The sequence below is a fragment of the Pteropus medius genome, unplaced genomic scaffold, assembly GCF_902729225.1.
Source record: "Pteropus medius unplaced genomic scaffold, Ma_sr-lr_union100, whole genome shotgun sequence".
Lineage (NCBI taxonomy): Eukaryota > Metazoa > Chordata > Mammalia > Chiroptera > Pteropodidae > Pteropus > Pteropus medius.
Genome location: NW_024356336.1, coordinates 6,561,895 through 6,586,127, shown reverse-complemented (window position 1 = coordinate 6,586,127; position 24,233 = coordinate 6,561,895). Strand labels below are relative to the sequence as shown.

Sequence of the window (24,233 nt, the reverse complement as noted above, 5' to 3'; positions counted from 1 at the left end):
GGCTGTCGGAGGGGAGACCTGGGCATACATTGCAGAATTGCCTTCCATTCAACCCCCCCGAAGAGAGGCAGAGGAATCAGGGTCGTTGAAAACCAATAATTTATCAAAACGCTGTGTGTTTGCGAGGGAGGGTGTCGCGACAGACAGGGCAGCGGTGGGCGAGGAGCGTGCCTAGATGGTGCGAGCAGCTTGCGGCGAGCAGGCGGTGCGGGCGGGGAGTCTAGACATTCTTGCCGCGCAGGCGCAGCTCGTGGCGCCGCAGATGGTTGTACAGCGACTGCACATAGGTGAAGACGCACTTGGGGTCCGGCTTCTTGCCCATGATCATCATGTCCTCCACCTCCACCAGGGGCACGCAGTCCACCAGCATCCTGCGGGGAGGGGGCACGAGGGTGGTTGTCAGCGCCGACCCCGCCTCTCGTGGCGACCCTCTACCTGGAGGTCTTTTCACTGACGAAGCCTGCTGGTCTTCCATAAATTCCACACTCTGGATCAACTAAAGGGAGGTGGTGGTGGCAGTGGGAAGTCTTCCAGAAAGGCAGGAAGCCCCAAGCTCCATCCATCCAAGCCTGGAGGCACAATTGTGAGGAGCAAGGCCAGGCAGGTGGAGGTGGAGATGGAGGGAGAGCTGTCAGGGCAGGGTGCCGGTCTCTATCCCTGGCCCTGGGCAGGTCCCGACTCTAGACTCCACCCACTTCTCTGGAGGGCCATCACCTGTTCACCCTTAATGGCACACTCCAGCTGGCACAAGCCTCTCAGTTGGGCCACTGCACCTCAGGGCCCGGTCTTACCTCCAGCAAATCTTCTGTGCAGTCAGGACCTGCCCCAGTGACCTTCTGGGCCCCAGATTATCTGCTAGCTCTCTAGTCTGGTACTTTCTGTTGAGAGCTCTGTGTCCTTTACCCCAATCCCTGTCCTTGTCCAGGGGACAACCCTGCTTTGTCAAATGGCCAGGGAGGTGTGTGGCTGTGTGGGGGTGGGGGTAAGGGGCAGCTCTTTAACCCTTATTATCCTTCTTGGGTGGAGCAGGGGAGGCAGATGAGGGTCCCAGTCAATACAGATGGGACCATCTACATCATGCTCAGGGGCAGGACTACCCTTCTGTCTATCCTCCAGAGTGCTAGATGTACTTTACAGATAGGGAAACTGAGTCATAGAGCAGAGGGATCATTTGTTTCAAGCCTCACAGCTTATTATGTCCAGAGCTGGGCCTGATGGAGCCCAGGCCTCCAGCCTTGGGTGTTGGTACCTGCCTGGAGCACCCTCTTTCCTACTGCAGGAGCCCTTTCCCCACTCTGGGGTGAGTGGGCTACTAAGCAACTGACAGTTCCAGAGCTCTCAAGCTTGATTTCGCTCCCTGGTTCCATTTCCCCTCCTTTCTCAGAGCAAGAACTCTTCTGCCTTGCTCCCTCTTATCTTCCACGTGTGGCATATAGTAAGCACTCAGTCAGTGTTGTATGGTATGTTTCCTTTGGCAGGGAAGGCATAAGGTCAGGAATTGCTCCTGTTCCTAAGACACCTAAGGACCCAGAACTACCTCCCATATTGACCTGCCTTCAAGGTCAAACCTGGGACCATGGTAGGGCTGGGGCATACTCCCAGCTCATTGGACTCCTTCAGGGAAGAAGCCTGAGAGAAAGGAGACCTCTGTTTCAGTCCAGGATCTATCCCTGACCAGCTGTGAATGCTAGCTACATTCCTGCCCTGTTTCGTGACTCAGTTTCCCCATCTTTAAGACAATGGTATAGTTATTCTTTGCCTCATTTGAGACCTTGGAAGCACTTAAGATGGCTGAGGGGTTCCTGACTCTGTTGCTGATGTGCTATGTGCCCTTGGGGTCATCTCTGCCTGCCTGAGCTTGTTTTCCCAGCTGTACTATGGTGGTGAGGCAGCCTCTCTCTGCAGCTTCTTCCAGCTGTGGATATCTCCCCAGGGATCCCAGCCTCCCTCCCCCAATGTGGAACTCCCTCCCAATCCTGGTGTCTTCCCTGGAAACCTTATAAAGCCATTGTTTACTCTGGGGCTCACGGCTCAGGGATCCAGCTGTCCCAGTGACAGGCCAAACACCATGCAATTCGAGCAACAGCACAGCTGAGTCACACTTTCCAACTGGATCAGGGCCGGGTTGGGCCCTCTCCCTCCAGGCTAGCCTGCTGGGCAGCAGCTCCTAAGTCCATATATGACCTGGAGACAGCACTAAGCCCATCCTCCCCTCACCTGCACAGCTTCTCTGAGTATATGTGTGCGCATGTGGGCTGCTCCCTACAATGGCTCCAGGCCCTGAGGGGCATCTGAATGCACCTCTAGCTCTGTCTCTGACTCATGTTACTAAGGTCAATCCCCTTGTTCCCTCTGGGACTCTATCTTTTCTTCTCCACAAAATGGGTGGGAAAAGTAATAGGGCGAAGAAAAGCATCACTAAGTGTGGGGGTCTAGAGTTCCAGTTTCTGGCCCCAGCTCTGACCTAACCCCTCTAGGACACTGAGCCCACCTCTCCTCCTCTGAGCTGCTTGTCTGGAATGGGCAGTTAGCTCAGGATCTGAATTCTGTACTGTGGCCCTGAGGTGAAGTGACTAGAGAGGAAATACTACAGCTGGCTTGAGGATCCAGGACCCCAACCAGAAACATCTTCCTGTTAAAACTGGCCCTGCTCCTGAGCTCCCCATTATGGAGCATAGTACCACCAATTCCTCAGTGCCCGAACTTGAGGCCTGGGAGGTTTCCTTGACCCTCCTTCTCTCTCCTCAACTGGATCCATCAGGAAGCCTCTCCTTTTACTTCTTATTAAGCTTCTCAAGCTATCTAGTCCACCCTCTTGCTCCCCATCCCTCATCCAAAGATTGTTCTAGAATACTAACCAGACTACGTACATTCCTCTTTTGTTTGGAAACCTTTTATGATTCTTGTTATTCTCAGGAGGAAGTTCAAACCCCTGACTGAGGCCCTTGTCTCCTTCTCACACACAGATTAAACTTCTTTCTGTTCCTGGGGGTGCCAAACTCTCCATGTCTCAACCCCCAGCCCTGGGCACAGGCTCATCCCTCTGCCTGGGACTCGCTCTCCCTCCTTTAGCCTGAACTTTGTCGTTCAGATCCAAGCTTAGTTTGCACTTTTGTCCTGGGTCTGAAGGCTGGGTCAGGTGCCTTCCCTAGGGTCCCTCCTGGGCTTCCTTCATCTCGGTCCTGCTCACCTGGGTCATCATTTAAGAGAATGGCCTTGCCTACTAGGCCCTGAATTGCCAGAAGACAGGGCCAACTCTGACTCCTTCTGGCTCTCTTCCTGCTTCCCCCACCCACCTCCCAGGCCTCTCTCTGTGCCCCGCTGAGCAGATTCTGGCATGTGAGGCAGTCATTTCTCACCGTGGGGCCCCAAGCAGGGGTTAGGACTTTTTGGTTTTTACCAGCCCCTTCTGGACCAGACAGCGGTAGAACTCCTGGATGTACGTGTACACGCACTTCCAGTCAGGCTCTCGAAGCCGCACCATGTCCTCTGTATCCAGGAGCTGCGGGCAGTCCGCATGGGTCCTGGGGAGGGGAGGGGGCCGGGAAGGGGCAGGGAGGTGGGGCCCGGGCGGGGAAGAGGGGGAAAGAGGCAGAGAAGAGAGAGGGGAGAACAGAGAGACACACACATACACACACACAGAGACATGAGTTCAGTTACGTTCTCAGTGCTGCAGTCTGCCAGCCTCCCGCATGCCCCCTCCCCATTGTGGACGTGCCGCTCACTACCCATCACTAATGGTGTGCAATGCAGACAAGGGTGGGGGGCCAGACCAGTCAGGTGCCAGCAAGAAGAACTCTTAGGAGGTGGCAGCAGAGGAGGCATGAGGGTGGGGAGGCATAGCAATGTGTGGTTGTGGCCTTAGGTTGGAAGAGGAGGGCGCTGTATGCCCCAGAGGTGTAAGTGAAGGGGAGAAATACATCAAGGAAGGAGAGGAGTGGAGAGGAGAGAGGGAAGGAGGAAGGAAGAAAATCTAGGAGGACCAGGAAGAAAACAGAAAAAAGAAAAGAATGGGAATGGAAGAAAAAAGGGTGCTGAGGTGAGGAGTGAGCAAACCCAGGCAATAGTTCAAAGTGGAAACTTACCTGATATCCTATATAAACCTCTAGCCAGTAACTACCTCTATACTCTCAGAGCTGGGGCAGACACAGTGCCAGAACTCTTACCTGGGAATCTCCAGGCGGGATCCGTGGGGCAAGGAAACTCCTAGTGTCAATGGGAGGAAGAGTGGGACAGAAAAAAAGGAGAGAAAGGAGAAGAGAGGAACAGAAGAAAGAAGAGGAGGAGAAATGGAGAGGGGGGGAGGGGGATATGGACAGGGCCACCTGGTGGGCCTTGGCCTGGGCTGTAGGCGGGCCTGTGGCTCCTTCGTTCCGGCGGGCACCTGGCACACTCAGCATCAGGTGGGCAGGATGGAGGAGGACAGGGGCTTTCTGGGGAAGGGGGTCTCAGCCACTGTCTGACAGTGCAGCTGGCCAGCTCCCGGGGGCTTTGGGCAGCTGGGCCTGACCCAGATGCCCAGCCCCAGATGCCCAGCTGACACCAGCAGGGCTGGGGACCTCACTTACTCGGCAGATGAGAAGGCCACCTCGAAGTTCTGTCGCCGGTTCTGTGGGCTAAGCTGCCCATAGTCAAAGGCCTCGGGGAAGAAGTTGTGCACCAGGGCACAGAAGGCCATCCCATCACTCCAACTCGAGGAGAAGTTCTGGATGTCCACATGCTATTGGTGGTGGGAAGACTGGTCAGTTCCCCTATGCCTTCTGCCCTCCAGCATTTTGGCATTTCAGGGCAACTGGGCTAAGAGAGGCCCGGTAGCTTGCCCAAGGTTGCACAGCAGGTGAGCAATAGGAACATGAGCCTCCTCCAACTTAGTCTGTCAACTCCCAAGTCTGCTACTTACAGGGACAGAGCAACCGAGAGGCCCAGCACCACCTAGCTAAGGCCATGGCCATACCTCCATCACGCCTTCTCTTACTTATGGAAATTTACCCAGTATCCCCCAGATCAATGAGGAGGGGACGCCAAGGGTGGGGTCTGGCTGTGAACTGTACCCACCATCCAAGGGGCCCTCATTAGGCCCTGCCACGTAATCACTTATTCTGGAATCTAGGGCATGTTATGTCCTCTTTGAGCCTGTTTCCTCATCCCATTAGAGGGCTTTCCATCTTCCCTGCCATGCATAGTGGCTGTGAAGGGTACATGGGGATGAGAAAGAGTTCTGCCAAGAGGGAGGTGTGGAGCTGCAGTCTGGGGGGACTGCCGGCTGTCTGGCCTCATAAGAACTCACCTCGTAGCCACGTGTCTTGGCTCGGCACCAATCCAGTAACATTTGCTTTATGCTGTTGGCGTTGGGGACTCCAAAGCTAGTGGAGCGCTGCACGGCTGGGCGGGGTCCGCCAGGGCTGCTGTAGGGAGTGTTATGAGAAGCCAAGTCACAACACTATAGGTTGGCCCACTCAGTGAACCTCTGCTCAGCTTTCCCTGACCTTCAGGCTCCACCCACCACAGCTCCAGCTGTGCCCTTTCTATTTCTGGCCCTGCTCCACCTGCTGCAGCTTACCCCACAGTGCCCTCCTTTTCTAGCTTCTCAATCATGGCCTTGCGTGCTTGCGAGGCTGAGGTCTTGGGCAGGCTCTGCGACTTCATCAGCTCTTTCTTCTTCTCTGCCTGGCGTTTCTCCAGCGCTGCCAGGCTGCCGGCTCGCGGATTGGCCTCGTCCTCACGGTCGAAGATACTGGGGGATAGGGAGGCAACTGTTAGGCTGCTCCTGAACCTCAAACCCCACTTGCCAAAGGAAGGGTCTTGTCACACTCCACGGCCTTGCAGTATCTCCTCTAGCAATGCCAGCCACCAAGGGAGGCTTCCTCATCATACCCATTTTACAGAGGAGTACGGTAAAGCTTAAATGAAAAGAAGATGGGAGCCAAGCTCTTTTCAACAGACTTGACTCCTGAGTTCTCTGAGAAAGCTCATTGTCAAGTTATAGGTGAGTTCATATTTTGGATACTATGAACTAATAATGATGATCAGCATAATAATAGTAATAGTAATAAAAATATTAGCTCATGTCTATTGTTCTTTTCCTCTGTGCCATTTAAAACTTCACAAGAAGATGGAGAGATCCTTATCCACTCTAACGATGGGGAAACTGAGGTCTCTGTCCTCAGATTTCAGATGGCATAGGGAGAAGCAAAGGAACTTGAATGCAGGTCTCTCTCAGAGTCCTTGGACCCCTCTGGTTCCCAGCCTGAATTCTGATCCTGTCCCTGCTTTCTACTAGCCCTGATCTCTGTAACATAGAGGGGTGTACCCCTCCCTCATGAGTCCAAGGTATAAAGGTGCTCTGTGAAGTGGGATGTGGTCTGCAGACATCGGGAAGTGGTAGTGCCACCGGGCAGCTCAGTGCGGCAGATAAGCCTCTCTAAGTGTTCAGTACGACCGTTGCCACTCGGAGCTGTGAGACCCGGAATCTCTGGCCTTCCTCATGGTATGGTTGAGGATTAGGTGAGATCACAAGGCGAGTAGGAGTGGTCTGCTCCTCCCTGGCTGTATGCCTATTACCTCCCAGTACCTCAGTCTAAACCTCTCTGTAGAATGGTGTGCAGTGAGGTCCTCTGTGGCACTGATTCCTCTATGGTCTAGGGGTGGGTACCTGTGCTCACCTGCCCATCTTCTTGGACGATGAGGAGGAGAAGGTCTTGGTTTGCACCATGGTGCTGCCACCACCATCTGTAAGAAAGGGGAAGAGGAGCAGGGTGAAGGCCTGGGCTGGACATCAGGAAATGGGGTGGAGGCTGTGGGAGGGATGGTGGTAGCCGCACGCAGAGAACAGAATGTGACGACTGGACAGAGAGACACACAGATGAAAGTATGGAGAGAGAGTTCGAGGAAGAGCCTGAGGAGGCAGGCAGGCAGGCAGGCACAGGGCGACGCCAGGCAGCCTTACTCTCGGAGCGCCTCACGAAACTCGATTCCACCGTAGTGGTGCGGGCCGTCCGTGTGCCATCATCTGGAGGAGCAAGGGATGAGAGGAAAGGTGTGAGAAGCATGAGGGCCAGTGGTGGACATGTCCCCACCCTGAGCCTGCTTAGTCCCTTACTGGAGTGGACGAGCCGCTCAGTCTTGGTGACAGTGCTGACAACTGAGCCGTCGGCTGCCTGCTGGCTGTGCCTTGTGGTGGTCTCGGTGGCCATGTTGCCACGGCCCTCTCTTGGCCGGGCCCGTGCCTCTTGCAGCCGCCGTTCCCGTTCCTTGTCTCGCTGGTCTGGGCAGGGGATGCCCCATGCATGCCCGGAAAGGGCCACCCATTACCCACACAGCACATATACACGGGCGCACAGGGCACACAAGATGGGGTGGAGGGCAACTTGTTAGGCATACTGAAGACAAAGGGTAGAAGGGCTTCTCAAGGAGTAGCTGGGGATGAGGGGATAGCCATAACTTGGCACGGAGTCAGGGGTGGTGGTGATGGACTCAAGAAGAAACTAGGGAATCTGGAATAGCTGAACTCAAAATGGGAACGTTTGGATTCAAAAAAGGAGTTTCTAAGGAAATGAGCAGCTGAGTGGAGGGAGTATTTAGATCTAGGGAGAGAGTAGCCAAGTCTAAGGAAGAAGAAGTTGAGTGAGGGCAGTGGTTGAGGGGGCCTTCAAATGGGTCTTGGAGGGGAGAAGAGCAGCTAGAAGAAATATCTAGATCTGGGGAGAGATACGTTGGAGGTCCCTGAGAGGCAATTTGATCCAGGGAAAGAGTAGTTGGGAAAGAAGATAGCAAAGGGGATAACTGAGCCTAAAGTAGGTGGGTGGAGACACAGCCGGGGTAGCCATCAGTGGGCTCTGGAGGACGCAGCTAGATTTAGAGAGCAATCGAGATATCTGGAGGAGCAAATGAATCTAGAATCTGAAGGAGAGAATAGCTGGGTTCACAGAGGAAATAGCTATGTCCAGGGAAGGAGAAGCCGGGTGGGGCAGAGACTGAGGTGATCATCAATGGACCTCAAAGAATGGAAGAATGAGTATCTGAAAGTAGGCGACAGGACTTGGAGAAGCAATTGGATCCAAGGAGGAGTAGCTGGGAGAGAGAGTAACTCAGTCTAGGAAGGAGAAGAGAAATAGTAATGGTTGGGAAATAGTAATTTGGGTGGCTAGGGGAGAGAAGCAGCTAGGGAAGGGAATAGCTGGGTCCAAGGAGAAGGAGGCAAGGGAGTATCTGAGTCTAGAGAAGGAGAAGCCGGCTAGGGCAGTTACTGAGCTGGTAAGTCTGTAAATGGACCCCAGAATGAGGGGAGCAGCAGTGGGATGGAGCAGCTAGATTTAGGGTGGGGCAACTGGCTCTCTACCTCTCTTCCTTTGTCTGAGCTCACGTAGTGCAGCCCGAATGAGCTTCCGCTCCTCGAAGTCTGTTGTCTGATCCAGCTGTAGATAGAGCACCTGTTATTGCCCACCTGGTGTCTGCTCGTCCCTGACCCTGACAACCCCCTCCACACTAGATCTGGCTATACCATCTTGTCCAGGATGCCCTCATCTTCGATGGCCATCAGCTCCTCGGCACTCAGCGGGCTCCGCCTCTCTGGTGCTTTGTCCACTCGGGTCTGCTCAGCACCATTGGCCACTTCCACTGTTGCAGATGGGGGCTCTGCTAGCTCTGGTTCCATCTGTGGGATGAGAAGAAGGCATGGACTTTAAGCAGGGATCTAAATGAAAACAACCATGCCCCCAGTGGACAGGGTACCAGACCCTGGGGTTGCTGGCACAGCCTTGGAAATAACCACTAACTAGCCAGACTGCCTACCCAAGGATGGCCATGCGGTGTCAGGCTCAGGGAAGAGGCACTGAGAGCCTTGTGGGTTTCCCATGTACCCAGGATTGTGTTAACACAACTAATAGTGGCAATAATGGTGACTGCTATTCATTAGTAAGCACTGTATGAGCACTGAGGATTTTACTGTTCCTATCTAACAGAATGGAAAACTGAGGATTAAGGAAGCTGAATAATTGCCTACAGTTCTATAAGTATGATGCAGCCCTGACTCTGAGCTGAAGGTACCATAACTCCTGAACCTGAGTTCTTTCTATTGCTTCATTTCCAGCCCCCTCCGAGGCAGGCTGTGTTCTGTCCTGCCAGCTCCTAAGGCCTGGGCCCTCCTGGACCACTGCCCAGGCAGCACAAGGCCTTCCTCCAATACACACACCCAGGAGGCTGGGTAAGGACCCATAGGCTCCTGACCAGGTGTCTGACTGGGGCTGCCCAGAGCCAAGTCCTCTTTGAAACTCACTCCTATCCCCTACATTCCACTAGGAATTACCCTCTAAGGGGCCTCCAGCCCCAATCTAGCCCCCCACCCCTCCCAAGGTATCTCCTCAGCCACTTGTAGACAAGCCCCCGGCCCAACTATCACGGCCCCTCCCCTCCTGGCAGGGCCTCTCTGTCTGCTGTAAGGGTAAGGAGAGCCGAGGCGGCAGCTGCTTCAGGGAGGCTCAGCCTGGCTGGGGCAGGGGATGGGGGTAGGGATGGGGGCTGGGCCCTGGCCAGAAGCTGCCAGGGCAGCCGCCACGCGTGCCTCAGGGCCAGGAGCCTGGCACCCTCTGGTCTCAGTCTTGGAGTATTAGCACCCCAGGCCCTGTACAGACAGATAAACTGAGGCTCAGAGATGGTGGTGGCACACCTAAGGTTACTCAGCAGAGGCAGAGCCTGGCTCAGAACAACCCCCTCCCCCCAGACCATAGGGACTTACGAGACTGCTGCTGTGGGCAAGGCCAGCAGAGGAGCGGCGGCGGGTGCTGAAGGCAGGTGGGTGGGCTATGGGGGTCCCAGCATCCTCGGCTGCCTGGAAGAGGGCCTCGGGGTCGGCAGCTGCCAGGAGCAGCTCACTAGGCTCCAGCTCAGGCTCAAGGTCGGGCACAAATGGGACCCCCAGCCGCAGGCTCAGCATCTCCACCTGCCTGCCTAGTGCATCCAGCCGCCGGCTCAGTGCTGCTGTCTCCGCCCGCAGCTCTTCAGTTGCCCGGGCCACTGGCTCCATGGTCAAGGCAGCTGACTCAGCTGCCTGGGTCACTGCTGCCCGGCCTGCCTCAGCCACTGCCCGCAACTCCTCCAATGCCCGGCCCAGTCGCTCCTCAAGGGCTGCAGCTAGCTCAGACTCAGGCCCTGGTACTCCCGGCATGGTGCTGGTGGGGGCTCTATGGTGGGGTGACGATGGGGACAGTGGTAGGGACTGCTGCCTCTGGCTGGTAGTGTCAGAGTCTCTGCAGCTGGCCTGAGGGCGAAGGCAAGGGCAGTGGGCCTGCCCCGCCCCTGCTGGCCTCCCAGTCAGCCACCCGCCAGCTGGGGCTGCAGCCCAAATAGAAACCTATTCTGGGCTCCTTGTGGAGGGGTTGTGGGGGAGGGGTAGCAGGCAGACCGCCAGGCCTGGCCCTGGCCCTGCAGAGATCACAGACCCTGCAGCACAGCAAGGGTTTGGGAGGATTACTGAGGCCAGGGCCCCATGCCTCACGGGTCAGGAAACTGAGGCAGGGAGCAAGGAATGGGCCTGCCTAGGCCACCATGTGCATTAGCTGTGAAGAGCCAGTCTGCCAGATTCTCGGGCCTGCACTCCTTTGGCCTCAGGTCATGTTATTTTATAAAGCCTTGAACAGATGGGGGAAATTGAGGCACAGGGAGGCGGGACATTGAGCAATCTACTGCGACAAGTGTCTCGTCCCTGAGATAAATGTCCTCTGGCCTGTCTAGGGTGCTTGAATCCAACCACTGACTTTGAACAAATGCATTATAGGCACATTATCTGCTTCCTCTTGGTTCTAGATGGGGAAACTGAGGTGAGTTGATGCTTTCAGACCAAGAACTCACTGTAACACTTTCTGCTCACCTCAAGGGCCTTAGCTACCTCTCCTCACTCTCCTGGCAGAGAGCCGTTAGGTCTTGGGGGGAAGGGTGCTTTCTTGCCCCCATCCTCTCCCTGTCACCCCTGAGAAGGCCTAAAGCTGGCTTTAGCCATCTCACCTTGGCCAAAGTCCCATTCAGTCCCTGGTGCAGCACAGAGGGCATCACCTGGGCAGCCGGGCAGCCTACTGGAGATCCCTTCCCTGGCTGAGCTCCCAGCCAGCCGATCCCAGACTCGGGAATGAATAATGGAAGGATGCAGTATATTCAGTTCCCGTGCCACCTGTTAGGCTACTGCCTCAGCCTGACTGGTGCCCTGCTGCCTGTCTGTCCCCATCAGTGCTTCTGCCCAGCATACCCTCCCCCACGAGATGTTGACACAGATGCTAATCTCCAATTTTCTAATGGGCCAGGCTGATCTTGGATGAACAGATGATCAGCTCTGTACCTCAGGGCTGAGGTCCAGTGCAGGGTAGGAGCAGGGGTGCTGGGGCTGCCACAGGAAGAGGGGTAAAAGCCCTTACTACTCTCTCTGAGCCTCAGTTTTCCCATCTGTTCATTAGGAATGAACCAACCAATTTTGGAGGAAAGATCAGAGATCAGCATGTGGGAAGCTTAAGGCCAAAACAGAGTAAGTTTCTGATATGTCTAGTGGCTGATGAGCTAGGGTCTGGCCTTAGGCTCTTCCACCAACTCACTGGCTGAAGACTGTGGGCAGCCAGCCACCTCCTCTCTTTGGACCTCAGTTTCTCCATGTATGCAATGGGGAAGGAGTGGAGTAGAGGAACCCGGCCAGCTCTACACCCTGAAGCAGTCTATAAGAGGTGGATGGTAAGGCTGGTGGGGTGAGAAGGGGCTCACCTTAATGCTGCAGCCTCCTCGGCCACCAGGGGAGGCATGGCTGAAGCGGGTGATATGAGTGACACTGCCCAGCCGGGCTGGTGTCCCAGGGCCGCTGATATGGGTGATGGTGCTCTTGGCCCCACTGCTGGTGCTAAGGGTTGGGGGTGCCCGCAGCCCCAGCGTCAGTTCTGGAAGGGGAGAAAAGCTACTGTCAAGATTAGGTGGGGTGAGGACAATGCCAGCCAAAGCTGATGATGCCCCACGCTCCCAGCACACCCTTCAGAGACACCCTGAGCTCTGGCCGCAGCACCTGTCTTATGTGCAGAGCTGGGTAGCTGCACGTACTCATCTCCAGCAGTGGGGAGGCCTACCTGCCCTCTGGTTGCCTGTGGGCAGCAGCACCCGGCCTGTGGGGGTCTGGCCACGGCCATCCTTGATCTCGATGGTAAATGTGGTCTTCATACTGGCCCCTGGCTCGGCAGTGCCGACAGCCACGGGCAGCAGGGCACTGGGCTCCTCTGAGCCGGCTTCGCGCCCCCCTGCTCCGTTTTCAAGGGGCCTGGCAGCCAAGCCCCGCCCCCTGGGGCCCTCCTCCCGGGGGCAGCTCTGAAGCTGGGCCAGGGGCCGGGCTGTTCTTTGCTGCTCCTTGTTGAACTGGGAGGAGGTATCACTGGGGCCCCGTGAGGAAGAGCGGCTGGAGGAGGAGGCAGGGGTGGTGCTGACTTGAGAGGGGCCCAAAAGCCTTGCAGGGGTCGAGGGACCTAGGGTTGCCCGGGGTGGGCCATCCTGGAGCCCAGCAGCCATAGGAGAATCGGATGTGAACTTGCGCACGCGGTCCCGGACGGAGCAAGCCCGCTGGAAAGGGGAAGGTCCACTGGCAAGGGGGTTGGGCTCTAGAAAGGACAGGAGGGCTGTCAGTAGCTAGGTGGGACAGGGACTGCCCAGAGCTTCGGTAGTGGAAATAGGCAATACCTTGGTTCTGGGCCGGCTGGCGGGGGCTGAGCACGGACAGGGAGCGTTGGCAGGGACGGAGTCCAGCTAGGTCTGGCAGTATGGGGAGGCGGTAGCAGCCATGTGGGGGAAGAGAAAGGAGAATGGTCCTTTCATAGTCCTTTCCTCCACACTTTCTCAGCCTCTAACCCCTTCCTGCACCCCAACCTCCTTAGCCTCCCCAGCCCATCCTGTACCTCCCATAGCACCGGGCCTCCCCACTTAGTTGCATCTCTTACAGGCCCCCCTTTTCCCTCTTGCACTGACCCAGGATGGCTTGGACACTCTTGGGGGCTGGCACTAGGCTTGGGCTGGAGGAAGGGTGCCCGTATCCTCCCTGCCAGTGGGGATGGGGGACACCCCCCCTGTCCAGCACTGCCCACAGCTCCAGCTGGGAGATGGGCGCACTCCCTTATTGGGGAAAAGAATGTGCCTGAGGCCTGTTGCCTTTCAAGGCTGCAGGGAGGCCTCTGGCCATAGTTGGGGGGGTGGGGGGGGACACCTCAGGGGCAGTGGGAGGAGTGTCAGGGACTGACTGGACCTGAGCAGGCTAGAACTCTCTAGGCACAAGATCCCATTTTCCAGGAAGGGAAAGGGAGGCCAGGGGAAGGGAAGGCAGATGCCTGTAGCTACCCTTGCTGAGACTCTCACCTGTTCTCTTTGTGTTGGAGGGACCTCTGGTGGGGTCTTGGGCAGCAGGGGGCTCTATGGGGCCAGGCAGGAGCTACAGGGGAAACATGGCATGGGCAGGGCCTGACTCCTAGATCAAGGAGCTCATCTGCCTGGTATCCCTCCCCATCATCCAGACTCACCTTGTTGACCTCTGGCCCTTCAGTGCTGGGGGATGATGGAGGCTCTTGGGGCTCAGGGCTGGTAGCCCTGGGTGGGCTAGGGGGTGACTTAGGGCTGCCCAGAGCCTCGGAAGCAGGGCACTGGGCCTTGGCAGACTCCAGTGGAGGCTCAGGAGAAGCAGTGGTGGGTGAACTGTTAGGTGAGGCAGGTGAGCTGGATGTGCCCTCAGGTGGAGCCTGCAGCAGGAACGTCACTGTGGTCACATCCCGACTGGTGACCTCAGGGGTTGGGGTCGGCTCTGGGACCTCTGTCTGCTGTTCTTGTCTCTCTGGCTCCAGCACCTGTGGGGTACTCAGGATTTGGCCAAGGCTCTCCAGGCTGGCAGGTGCTCAGGGCAGGGCATGCAAAGCAGAGAGGCTGGGCATGGCTTCCCATGGGCACACCTGTACAATCATGGGCACTGGCGTGCCATGGGTAGTCTCTGAGGCTCACTTCCTAAGCTTTTGGTACCACCTAGTCAAGGACAGTTCAGAGGGGACCAGATCCTAATGCCAGAGGCTGGGGACAGCAGGAGACCTGCTGGGGACTCCCAAACTTAATAGATCCCTAGAGCAGAGGACACTGATCCTTGCAGGGAGGGTGGGTGTCCTGCCAGGGACCCAGCGGCCTCTGCTGGCCGCTTAGGGGACCTGCACAGCCTGACCTTTCATCCACACGCCTTGGAGAGCAGAGTCTACTCTATGAACAGTGCTCCACAACTCAGCTGGGCCTGACACACAGGCCTCGTAAGCCAAGGTAAGGATGTGGGCTCTCTGGAGGGCGAGAGGCAGCTGCAGGATGGGTTTTAGCTGGGGAGGTACCAGGGTTGGATTTGCATTTCAGAGAGATCCCCATCTGCTGAGTGGAGACTTGACGGTGGTGTGGAGGTGGAAGGTAGGCATGGAGGTGGGGAGGCCAGCAGGGAGCTCAACGAGGGTGGTGATGGGAGATGGACAGGAACCTGGGTGCAGTATAGACAGGCTGGCTTTGAGGGGAAGGCCTAGGTATAGATAACTCCGAAGTGGGGGACATGTGGCCAGAGGTTGCTTGGGAGAGTGGGCAGAGGCCTGAGATAGAGCCCAAGTGTCCCCAAAATACAGCTGGGGAGGCCCTTCTTAGTAAAATACCAGTCTAGCAAAAACAGGTACTCTGTGCTGCTGGCATCCATGGGCAGAGGACACTGGGCCACCCTTTCACCTTGTCCACACCTCTTACCTCATACCGTTCCAGCCTGTGTGCTGCCCGCCCCTTGCTGTCCTCTCTTGAGCCACTGTTAGGATGCCCACTGCACAACTTTCCAGCCAAGGCGGCAGCTGAAAGGGAAGGGAAAAGTGTCAAGTGAGTGGCTGGGAGGTACTATGGGCAACGTGGGCAGGGATGGGGCCAGGGCTGGGCACATACCCTCAATCTCCTGGGCCCGTACACGGCGGATGGCGGCCCGGATCAGCTTGCGTTCCTCATACTCACCAGCACCACGCAGCTGTGGGTGAGAGGCAGTCCACGGGTATTGGGCTGTGGAGTGTAGGTCTTCACCTGCCCTTCCCCCATCCCCTGCCCTGGCCTGGGCCTCACCAGTGAGGTCAGCTCCTCCACATCACTCATGGACTCCAGCTGCCCCGCCAGCCGTGCCAGAGCAGCCTGCTGCTCGGCCTCCCGTTGCTGTGAGCTGCAGGGACATCATACCTATAATCCCCACTGCCATGGCCAGGTCACAGATGTGGACTGAGGGCAGGGGCCAGGACAGGGTACCCAGAACCTTAGCAGAGGGGCATGTACCTGTGCGCACCCTCTGGCTACACAGTGGTCCATGCATACTCATGGATGTGAGCACTAACAGCACACTCTCAGACATGCTGTCCACACGGGTGAGGCCAGGACACCACAAGTGGCATGTGGTCTGTGCCCGCAAACATCCCTGTGCATTCCAAACACGTGCCTGTACTGTCGTTTGCACACCCAAGTGGGCAGCAGACACACCTGTGCTTTTTCCTGTCTGCACAACGTGAGCTGAGCCCTGGCAATACTCCCCTCACCTGCCATGTCCACCCCTCTACCCCACACTCACTGCAGCCAGTTCTCCTTGTTGTCCTGCCGCTCAGCACGGAAGCGCTTGGATGCCAGGGCCTCCTCTTCTCGCTCCAGCTCCTGCCGCTGCAACTCCCGGATGGCAGAGCGGATGCGCCGCCGCTCTGCCAGATCTGCTGTGGCCTCCAACTGCGGGGTAGGTGGGCAGGTCATTTTGGCTGCCAGTGGCAGAGGGCGGGGACCAGCTGCCCACAGCTCAGCCTGTGGCACAATGAGTGGTCTGTCTCCACTCCCCCTGCCCTCAGGCCGTCATGCGCCTGCCCGCCCACCCACCCAGAGTCTCGGGGGAGACCCAGCTCATGCAGACAGGGCTTCTGGATAGTCCACCGTGGTTCACAGATTGGGCAGCCACCAAGTGCCAACCAGTGCCAGGTGCCAAATGCCCAGCCAGGCACTCCTTGCTTTGATTTGGCTCCTGACTCTCTGAGCCCTTCATCAAACCTCTGAGAGCCAGGGAATCATGGGAGGAGGAGAAGGGAGGCCATCCTATGGAGCTCTAACAGTGTGCCTGGAGAGGGAAGGGTGATGCAGGCAGCTGGAGGCCACCCTGTGAGCAAGGGAGACTCCCATGGTCTAGTCCCAAAGCACCACAGCCCTGCTGGGGGTTGGCAGTCTCACACGCATTGGATATATGGAAAAACTGAGGCCAGGGCGGGTGCTCAAGAGTCCTAGCTCCCCTCCTGGCTGGGGGTTATTGTTTCCCTTGCACTGGCCTAGCCCTAGCCACCATCAAAAGGGTGAAGGAACCAGGGCCCAGGATGGGAGAGCTAACCCCCCAGATGGATAAGGTGGCTACACTAAGGTTCACCATGGGTATTCACGGAGTATGCGTGCTCCCGCAGACTTCTTAGCCCCTCGGGGTGGCTGGTTTAACCAGGTCGAGGAAAGAGAACCTTCTTTGGGCTGAATCAGCCAATCCTGTTGCTCCCCCTACACCTACACCCCCACGGCACCCCTCTGGCTCATGGGAGAGAGGACTACCCCAGGGACCCTAGGAAAACAATGGCGGAGATAAGCCTCTGGTGTGGGTCTGAGCCCCACCTCCCAAATCGTTTAGGGGTAGGGCCCCTTCCTTGTTAGCCTCCTCCCCTTCATTCCTTCCTGCTCCGTGAGGGAGCCAGGTAGCGGGTGGGGGATAGGTTTCAACAGGGAGTGTGGGCTGTCCCAAATTCACCATGAGTTCACTTGTCCTAGTCTGAAGAGAGTAGAGAGAGCCCTGGAGGACAGAGTCTTTTCAGGTCCCTTCAGGCTCCACATTCCTGAGGAGCTATGGGAGGGTCTAGTCTAGACCTGATTAGGTGGTCAGAAGCATGTCCTTAATCTCCCTGTGTCTTGGTTTGCTCATTTTCCAGATTGGGACAATGACCCCCACCTCAGGTCAGTGGGTGGGGATGAGGGCAGTGACTTGGGTATCACCCCCTGGCCCCACTACATAGCTGTGACTGCAGTAAGCATCACCCTCCTATTTATTCCAGCTACTCAGGAGGAGGGAGAGGCAAGGGCAAATGAGTACAAGATATGGAGGCATCAGTAACATTTACTGAGAATCTGTATGCCAGATCCTGTACTAAGCCTCCCATTTGTCCTAACGTCATAGGAACTCTGTGACTTTATTACTCCCATTTGACAGATAAGAAAACAGGCTCAGGGAAGAGAAGGGATTTGCTCACGGTCAAATGACCCAAGCCTAGATTTGAATCAGGTCTCTCTGATTCCAGGGTCTGTCCTGGGCTGAGGATAGCTCTGTTGCTGGGGTCTGTCTACATCGGTGGGTACCTCAAGAACCTTGGCACTGTGCTGGGGACCCCATCTAGCCTGGACAAGAAATACCTATAAAAGGTGTAAGGGCCTATTATAGCCGAGGCAGGGAGAATGAGGCTTACTTTCCCACCTCCTAGTCCTAGGCTTGCCTCAGGCCCAGAGCTCTCTGTGATACACTAGGAGATAGTGGGCCTGAGGGGACAGCTGGCCCAGCCCTCTCTGTGCAGAGGTAAAGAGGAGGCTCAGACATGTAGTAACTAGCTCTTTGTCTTCTGGGTCACCTTTCCCAATGCCCTGGGCTTGAGAGATGGGGTCTTTATCCCTGGAAAAACCCTGATGTGGGAACTTGGCCACCTCAAAACCCATGGGAGCCTAAGTGTCCCCATCTGAAAAATGGGAGCCACTGATTCTCCCCAAAGTGGGTGGGGTAGGGCTGGGGGATGGACAATCTCATTCCACTGGTCACCCTCCACCATGACCCTTCTCTTGGGCATGGAGGCAAAGATTCGCCCACAGTGTCCCTGCTATGTATCCTGTGTTCCCTGCCCTATCAGGTCCCACCGCAATGTGTGGAGGGGGCTGTGGGAGGGAGGGAAGGAAGTACAAAGAGCCATTGTCCACCAGGGGGAAGGGGAAAGGGATGGGGCGGTTTCCGAAACTGACCAGTGAAATTCTCTCGGGAGGAAAGAGGGCGCTTCCGCCTCCTAAGGGCCGGGCCTCCGGTTACTTTCTGTTCTTGTTGCTGGGGGCATCTCACAGGCACTGGCGTCTCTCTGGGCCTCAGTCTCCCCACCAACACAACGCTAAGTCCCAGCTCCTCCAGTTAAGTAAAGGAGACCAGCTGATAGTGGAGCGAGGCCTCGCCAGGGGGCGCTGAAGGCCCGCGGGCTTTGGAACCGCCGACCCTTCCAAGGCCTCGCCGATGCAGCCCCACGCTAGGCGCCTATGGGGGGCTGGGGGTGCCAGACCGGAAGCCCCGGGCTACAGAGAGGAAATCGAGGTTCATAGAACTGAAGTAGCTTTCGAAGGTCGCCCAGCTAGAGAGTGTCAGAGTTCGAACCCTAACTTGAACCTGGAACGGAGGCGAAGAGCCACGCGGCGTGCATGTCCCCAGGTGCCCCATCCCACACAGCCCCCGCCTGTCCTCAGGAATGTGCAAGAGCCGAGGCCGGAAGCGGCTACCCGGATCCCCGAATCCGCGCGCCGGTGGGGCGCGGGTCAGCTTTTCCTTATAAGGCCCGGCCCCACGGGGAGGAGCCTGGCTTGGGACGCCCCCATTTCTGCCACGAGACCGGCCCGCACGCAGGACAAGACTCTTGGCAGTGCCTGGGCCAAGTAATGGCCGGGACCAGGTGGCGGAGGAGCCGGGCCAGGATGGGAAGGACCTCGTGCAGCTTTATGGTCCCGGGATGAGAGGCGGGGTCTTATTAATCCTTTCCCAGGGAGCGGGGCGGGGGTGGGCAGACTACAATTACGGCTTAGGCTTCTCTGAAAACACTCTCCTAGAGCCCAAATCCTTCGTTGGGTTGTGGGTGGTGGCTGGAGAACCATGAGCCTCAGGGAATCCCTAGAGATGGGCATGCATGGAGACCTGGCTTTCTCTCTGGAACACTCTGCTTCTGTTTGTTACCTGTTAGGATTTTGACTTACTGAGCAGAGGTCGAGCTGACCTTTAGAAACCCAACCCATCCCCTCCAGGCTGCACATGGCCAGTTATGGCAGAGGCAGACATTCAGAGAGTCTAAGGTGCTGGTCTAAAGACATACAGGCCTAGTGCCTTGTTGGTAGGTCATGGCAGTGGCTGCGCACTGCCCAGTGACTGGGCTGGGCTGTGCTGGTTGGTTCCAGCTCCTGCTTCTGGAGGAATGGTGAGGGGGTGGGGTGTTTCACTTGTCTTCTCCTAGGGAAGGTAAATTTTTAATTCTTTCCCTTGGACAAGGGTCAGGAGCTGGGGCTCTGGTCCTTCATCTAGTTCAGCTGCTCCCTGCCCTTGCCTGTCCTGTGGTGTTGCCCTTAGCTGCTTTGTACATGCTAGCGGGGTGGGGGACTAAGTGTTAGATAGGGCACTCAAGAAGAAGCTGGGGAAAGGGAATAGAGTGGGCCTGCCCTTCCACCTCAAGATCTGGGTCCATGCCTCATTCCATCTCCATGCCAACTCTAGGACCTAAATATTAGGTTCACACACATCTTCCCTCCCATTTTACAGGTAAAGAAACAGGCTCAGAATGGAAAACAGACTATAAGTCACAGAGTTTATGAGGGCTCTTCTGGCCTTGATTTACTCAGGACTCTTGGTTCTCCATGGCCCCCTTTGGAGTTTGTTTGGATCCTGGCACACAATTCTTAGCTGGGGGCCCTTGGGCAGGTGATTTCACCTATCTGAGGCACAGTGTCCTCCTGGCTCTCGGAGGTGCTGTGATCATTTTGTGAGATGGTATGCCCAGCATCCAGCCTTCACCCTGCTGTGCCTGGTATTATTTAATCATTGGGCCAGCCTCCAGGGGTGGGCACTGCCCAGCCTGTTGCTTGGGAGAGGCACATCTAGTCTCCCCACACCTGCAGCTGCACATGCGTGAGATTTTAGCAGTTACTGTTTAAACAGGTGGTGGCAGTGGGGGGTTGGGAAGGACCAGAACTTAGCACCCAGAATGGACAGGCATATGCCACTGGGGCCTCTGCATCAGCCATGCAGAACAGGCCTAGCCCTGTTGCCCTAAGCCTTCCTCCTGCCCCCTCCCCCATTACCTCCTCTTGTCAGCTGAGAGGTGGCCTAGAAGGCCCTGCCTCTCTGGCCTGGCTTGCCTGTCCTTACAGTGGGGGTGATGGGGCTACTTACCAGCTTCCGCAGGGCTCCCTCGTCCAGACCAGCTAAGGCCTCGTCCGCCATCTCCCTGGCCTCTAGCTCCGTCGGTCCCCTCCTGGTGAGATCCCCAGTGCTCGTGGCACCTAATACCAGCTCAAGGAATTCTGCAGGGGACAGACATGAGTCAGGCCAGCTGAGGCCTCTAGAAACCACTGGCACTTGGGCTCTGTGCCTCAGTTTCCCCCTCTAACCCATGGTCATTCATTGATGTCCCATCTTTGCTACCTGTGATGTGGTTCCTGGCTGGGAGTTGCCCTCTACTCTAGGGTAATGTAGTGGAATACAAACCAAGAGTCCTTGGTTCTAGCCCAGACAACTCAACTGCAAGACTGCTGTGTGGCCTAAATTGGGCCCTCGCCCTAAGCCTCAAATAGGGAGGGTAGGAACCTGGATTGAGAAGCTGGGCCCACCCAAGCTATGCTCACCACCAGGGGGTGCCCATCAGACTCCACAGCTTCTTGCCCCACCCACCTATCCTGGAGGGCCAGCCCAGCCCCATCCACCCTGAAAGCTCAGTGTTTGGCTTTAGGCTGAGCCCATATCAAAGTCCTTGAAGCCACTGCCACTCTCATTCCCCCAGGTGATTTAAGTCTTGGAGGTTAATACCCAGTCATCCAATTCTTGAGAACAGCCCTCTGTACACACCCCTCTCCACTCCTCCCCTTTCTGCCTTCCCCTTGATGCCAAGTGCCCTGACCCCATGAAGCAAGGTGTCCAGGCACCCAGCTCCTTTTGCCAATTCACGCATTGAGGATTCAATTCCCCAGCTGGAAGGGCCTTCAGAAGCTGACCCATCCAACCTGTGGACTTAGGCAAACAGGATTGGAGAGGATCAGAGATTTGTCACAGGGGGAAGGAGGATCCCAAAGACCTAGAGGGCAGAGATGGATTTAATCAAAATCTTGGCCACCTCTGGCTTCTGAAGCCCCCTTTAAAAGTGCCCCCCAGGGGCTCAGGAGAGTCTCTCTTGCCCCATTAGTACCCATCAAAATGGCCCCCTAAAACCTGGCCCAGGATCTCAGTGCAGCTCCTTCCTTCCTTCTGCAGCTCTAATGTCTTTCTGGAATTCGAGGGCCCACGGCCTGACATGCCATAAGTGTTCAATTAATATATGGTGACTGAAATGGCTCCAGATTACCCTGTTCTTGTCGATTCATCCCTCAGTCATCCCTTTCCCCTCCCCAGAACAATCACTTGTTGAGTCACCCAGTCTGGTGAATGGGTCTGGGGGAATCCTAATTCAAACAGTTGGGTTTCATTGGACCCTGCCTGTCTAAGTTGCTGCTTGCTTTTCCCATCCCTGTAGTCCCAGACAGATGTTAACTTCCCAACCTCCCTCTGTAGGGGTTCTTGCTTCTGATCTACCTGCGTTGGGGAAACACCCCTAAGAGTGTAACTCAACAATCACCCAACTTAGGTTTTGTGGTCACTGAGTTCCTCCAAGTCTTCTGAGGGGCAAGTGTCCCCAATCCATAATCTAAAACCTCCAGCGGACGGTAGGAAGTTTCTTTCCCCCCACACATTCCCGCCGCTGCCTCACTCGTCTCATGGCTCCCTGTCACAGTCTTGGTTTCCCCGAGATTGTGGGAGGCCTCAAGAGGAATATGGGAACTTCCCCAGGGTATCCGCCCCAACATACTAGAACCCCTGGGGGTTGTGGAACCTCCAGGTCTCAGAACCTTATCCCATGGTTTAGAGCCCTCGTGGATGAGTGGGGGCTACCAAGTCTACGAATCCTAGAATCCTTGCCCAGATATCCGGGTTCCACTCCCCGACCCGTCTAAGGTTCTGGTGCCGCCCGGAGGCCCACACACCCACCTCTCAGTATGGCCCGCCGTCGCGCGTAGGCTCAGGTTAGGTCGCTTGGAATCCGACAGGACTACGAGCGGTCAGGAGGAAGGCGCGGTGACAGGGATCCCAGACTGTCTCAGCAACCGTCCCCGGGATTCTGGAAGCACCGCCCGTCCAGCCGCGCCAGCAGCCCCACCGACCCCACCCCTCACCGCCACGCCAGCCAATCCCCGGGAGGGTCCCGCCCACTCTCGTGTCCCATTGGGAAAATTCAATTTGACGGCCTCGCCCCTCGCGGACCTGAGTTGTAGGGGATTGTAGTCCTGGGACTACTGCTTCAGTGTCCTTGGCTGTTCGGGTGGGCGTCGGCAGGAGGACGCAGATTTGCACCAAAGTCCAGGAGGGCGCCCAAAGCCCGGGTAAGTGGCCCGGGATCGTCGGAGTAGCAGAGTCTTCCGGATAGCCCCTCTCCGCCCTCCTCTTTGTTCATGAGACCATGTCCCCTCCCCCGACTCCGCCCCCTCTTCGCCTCAGTGGCGGTTTTGGCGGTCGTTCCCAGGCTGCTTTCGGGCGCACTTGGTCGGTGCCACCTCAGAGCAGAGACTACCTTGACCCCTATGTTGGAGCATCTCAAGGACCATCTCAGATGGAGCTGCATCAGTCACCCAGCACCCGTTCCTCAGCCGACACACCTTTGCACAAACATTGCCCCCATCTGTCATGCTTCTCCCTTCCAAGCCCCTCAGGGTCAGCCTCTTGGAGTGCTGGAGTCCTAAAATGGGAATACGGAGTCCAGACTTTCATTCAACAAATGGAGGAAATTGAGGCCCAGAGAGAGCCACCATGACCAAGGCAACGCAAGGAATTAGCCAAATAGCTCAGACCTACAGGGGAAAGACACTCCATCTTTCCTGCTTGAGGCCGGGAGCCTCCTACACACAGGTCTCTATGGAGACCAAAGGGAGTTGGAGCCTGGGAGGTGGGTTCTGGAGTCCTGTCTGTTAAATAAAAATAATATCAACTCATTTATTTTGTACTTGCCAAGTAGCAGGCATATAATTCTTATAACGACCATTTGAGCCCAGGGTTACTGTCCCATTTTACAGTTAAGGATAACAGCTGATAGGTAGTGGAACTGTGATTCATACCAGCACCTTTTGAGTCCAGAATCTGTACTTTTAACCACTATGATGGGTTGTGGGGAAGTGGTTTCAGCCTGTTGCTCCCAGCAAAGCCCCTCAGCCCCACCGTCCGTATTCTCTGTGGCCACCCACCTATTCCCTCACCTTACCCCCAACTAGAGAGAGGGCCAGTATACACTCTGAGACTCTTTTAAAGGTATCATTTCATTCCTACATCCATAAGAGGTGGTCCCATTTTACATATGGGAAATCAAGGCACAGAAAGTCACACAGGAGGAGGAGCAAACAGCCCAATTTGGAGGCTGTATTTCGAGGTCCCCTTCTCCCGGGCAGGCCCACCTAGTACCTCTTTATAAGACCTAGAGGCCATCTTATTCTTTAGAACGAGAATCAGCTACCCCCAAGGTCAAGTCGCTCCAGCTTCAAACTTCGCGCGTCCTTGGAACAACCGGTTGGGGAGGGGCACACCTAGGCCTCCTGGGATGCTTAGGACCTGACCTGTCTGAGTGGCGGCTCCCGGCGCCAATGAATGGCCTGCTTCATTCTAGCTCCGCTCCCTCAGGCGGAACCGCTCAGGTGAGTCTCTGCATACCGATTTGACGTGTCGCACACTCGCTGAAGAGTTCTTGGCTGTACCCAAGAGATGAGTGGGTCCCTCCCCGCCGCAAGCCCTCAGGGCTGGGATCCTCCTATTTGCCTACCTCTTACCTTTCCTCCCAGCAGGAGGCGGGGCGGGATAGTGGTAGTGGTGGTGACCACGCAAAGATCAAAGGGCAACCCCTTGCGCTGCGGGGAGCTTCCAGCCATAGCCCAGGAGTGCGCAAACATTCCGTGAGGTGGGTCCTGGCCGTTTATTGAGCACCCATTGAATGTCAGACACACAGTTTGTCCTATTGCAAGTTGACCACTGTGCAAGGTAAGTATTACTGGGATTCTATAGAGGAGGAAGCTGAAGCTCTGGAAGGTGAAGGCACCTGGGGCTGGTAATGGCTTTCGAACCTGAGTGGGATTTTGCCCATGTCAAAGCCCCTTTGGAATCCGACAGGACT

The 24,233-nt window shown here is 56.4% G+C and overlaps 1 protein-coding gene across 3 annotated transcripts; it reads right to left on the bottom strand.

Annotated features, from left to right (window-relative positions):
* Positions 1-81: 81 nt before the first annotated feature.
* SMTN (smoothelin) lies at positions 82-22,485 on the bottom strand. 3 transcript variants are annotated; one of them, XM_039861763.1, is made up of 22 exons: positions 22,343-22,485; positions 22,070-22,199; positions 20,225-20,355; positions 15,608-15,756; positions 15,115-15,208; positions 14,944-15,022; positions 14,758-14,855; positions 13,524-13,844; positions 13,363-13,435; positions 12,694-12,765; positions 12,093-12,614; positions 11,740-11,909; positions 8,501-8,653; positions 8,339-8,414; positions 7,100-7,264; positions 6,947-7,009; positions 6,663-6,729; positions 5,561-5,734; positions 5,288-5,405; positions 4,569-4,720; positions 3,360-3,524; positions 83-371 (listed from the first exon to the last, which is right to left on the bottom strand). In XM_039861763.1, the coding sequence occupies exons 3-21, from the start codon at positions 20,273-20,275 to the stop codon at positions 3,380-3,382; spliced, it is 2,742 nt and encodes a 913-aa protein (XP_039717697.1). In that variant the 5' UTR covers positions 20,276-20,355; positions 22,070-22,199; positions 22,343-22,485; the 3' UTR covers positions 83-371; positions 3,360-3,379. The 3 variants fall into 3 exon arrangements, with proteins under 3 accessions (XP_039717699.1, XP_039717697.1, XP_039717698.1); XM_039861764.1 differs by having other exon boundaries at positions 5,288-5,402; XM_039861765.1 differs by lacking the exons at positions 3,360-3,524; positions 22,070-22,199; positions 22,343-22,485 and adding an exon at positions 9,734-9,826 and having other exon boundaries at positions 82-371.
* Between the last annotated feature and the right edge of the window lie 1,748 nt (positions 22,486-24,233).

What these genes read in the sequence shown, in the direction of transcription:
- SMTN (XM_039861765.1), bottom strand. Translation starts at nt 20,275, where the DNA reads ATGGCGGACGAGGCCTTAGCTGGTCTGGACGAGGGAGCCCTGCGGAAG. An exon ending in CCAAGACACGTGGCTACGAG is followed by an intron (nt 4,721 to 5,287) that starts GTGAGTTCTTAT and finishes CACCACCAATAG; the next exon opens with CATGTGGACATCCAGAACTT. An exon ending in GTGGCCTTCTCATCTGCCGA is followed by an intron (nt 372 to 4,568) that starts GTAAGTGAGGTC and finishes CCCTCCCCGCAG; the next exon opens with GATGCTGGTGGACTGCGTGC.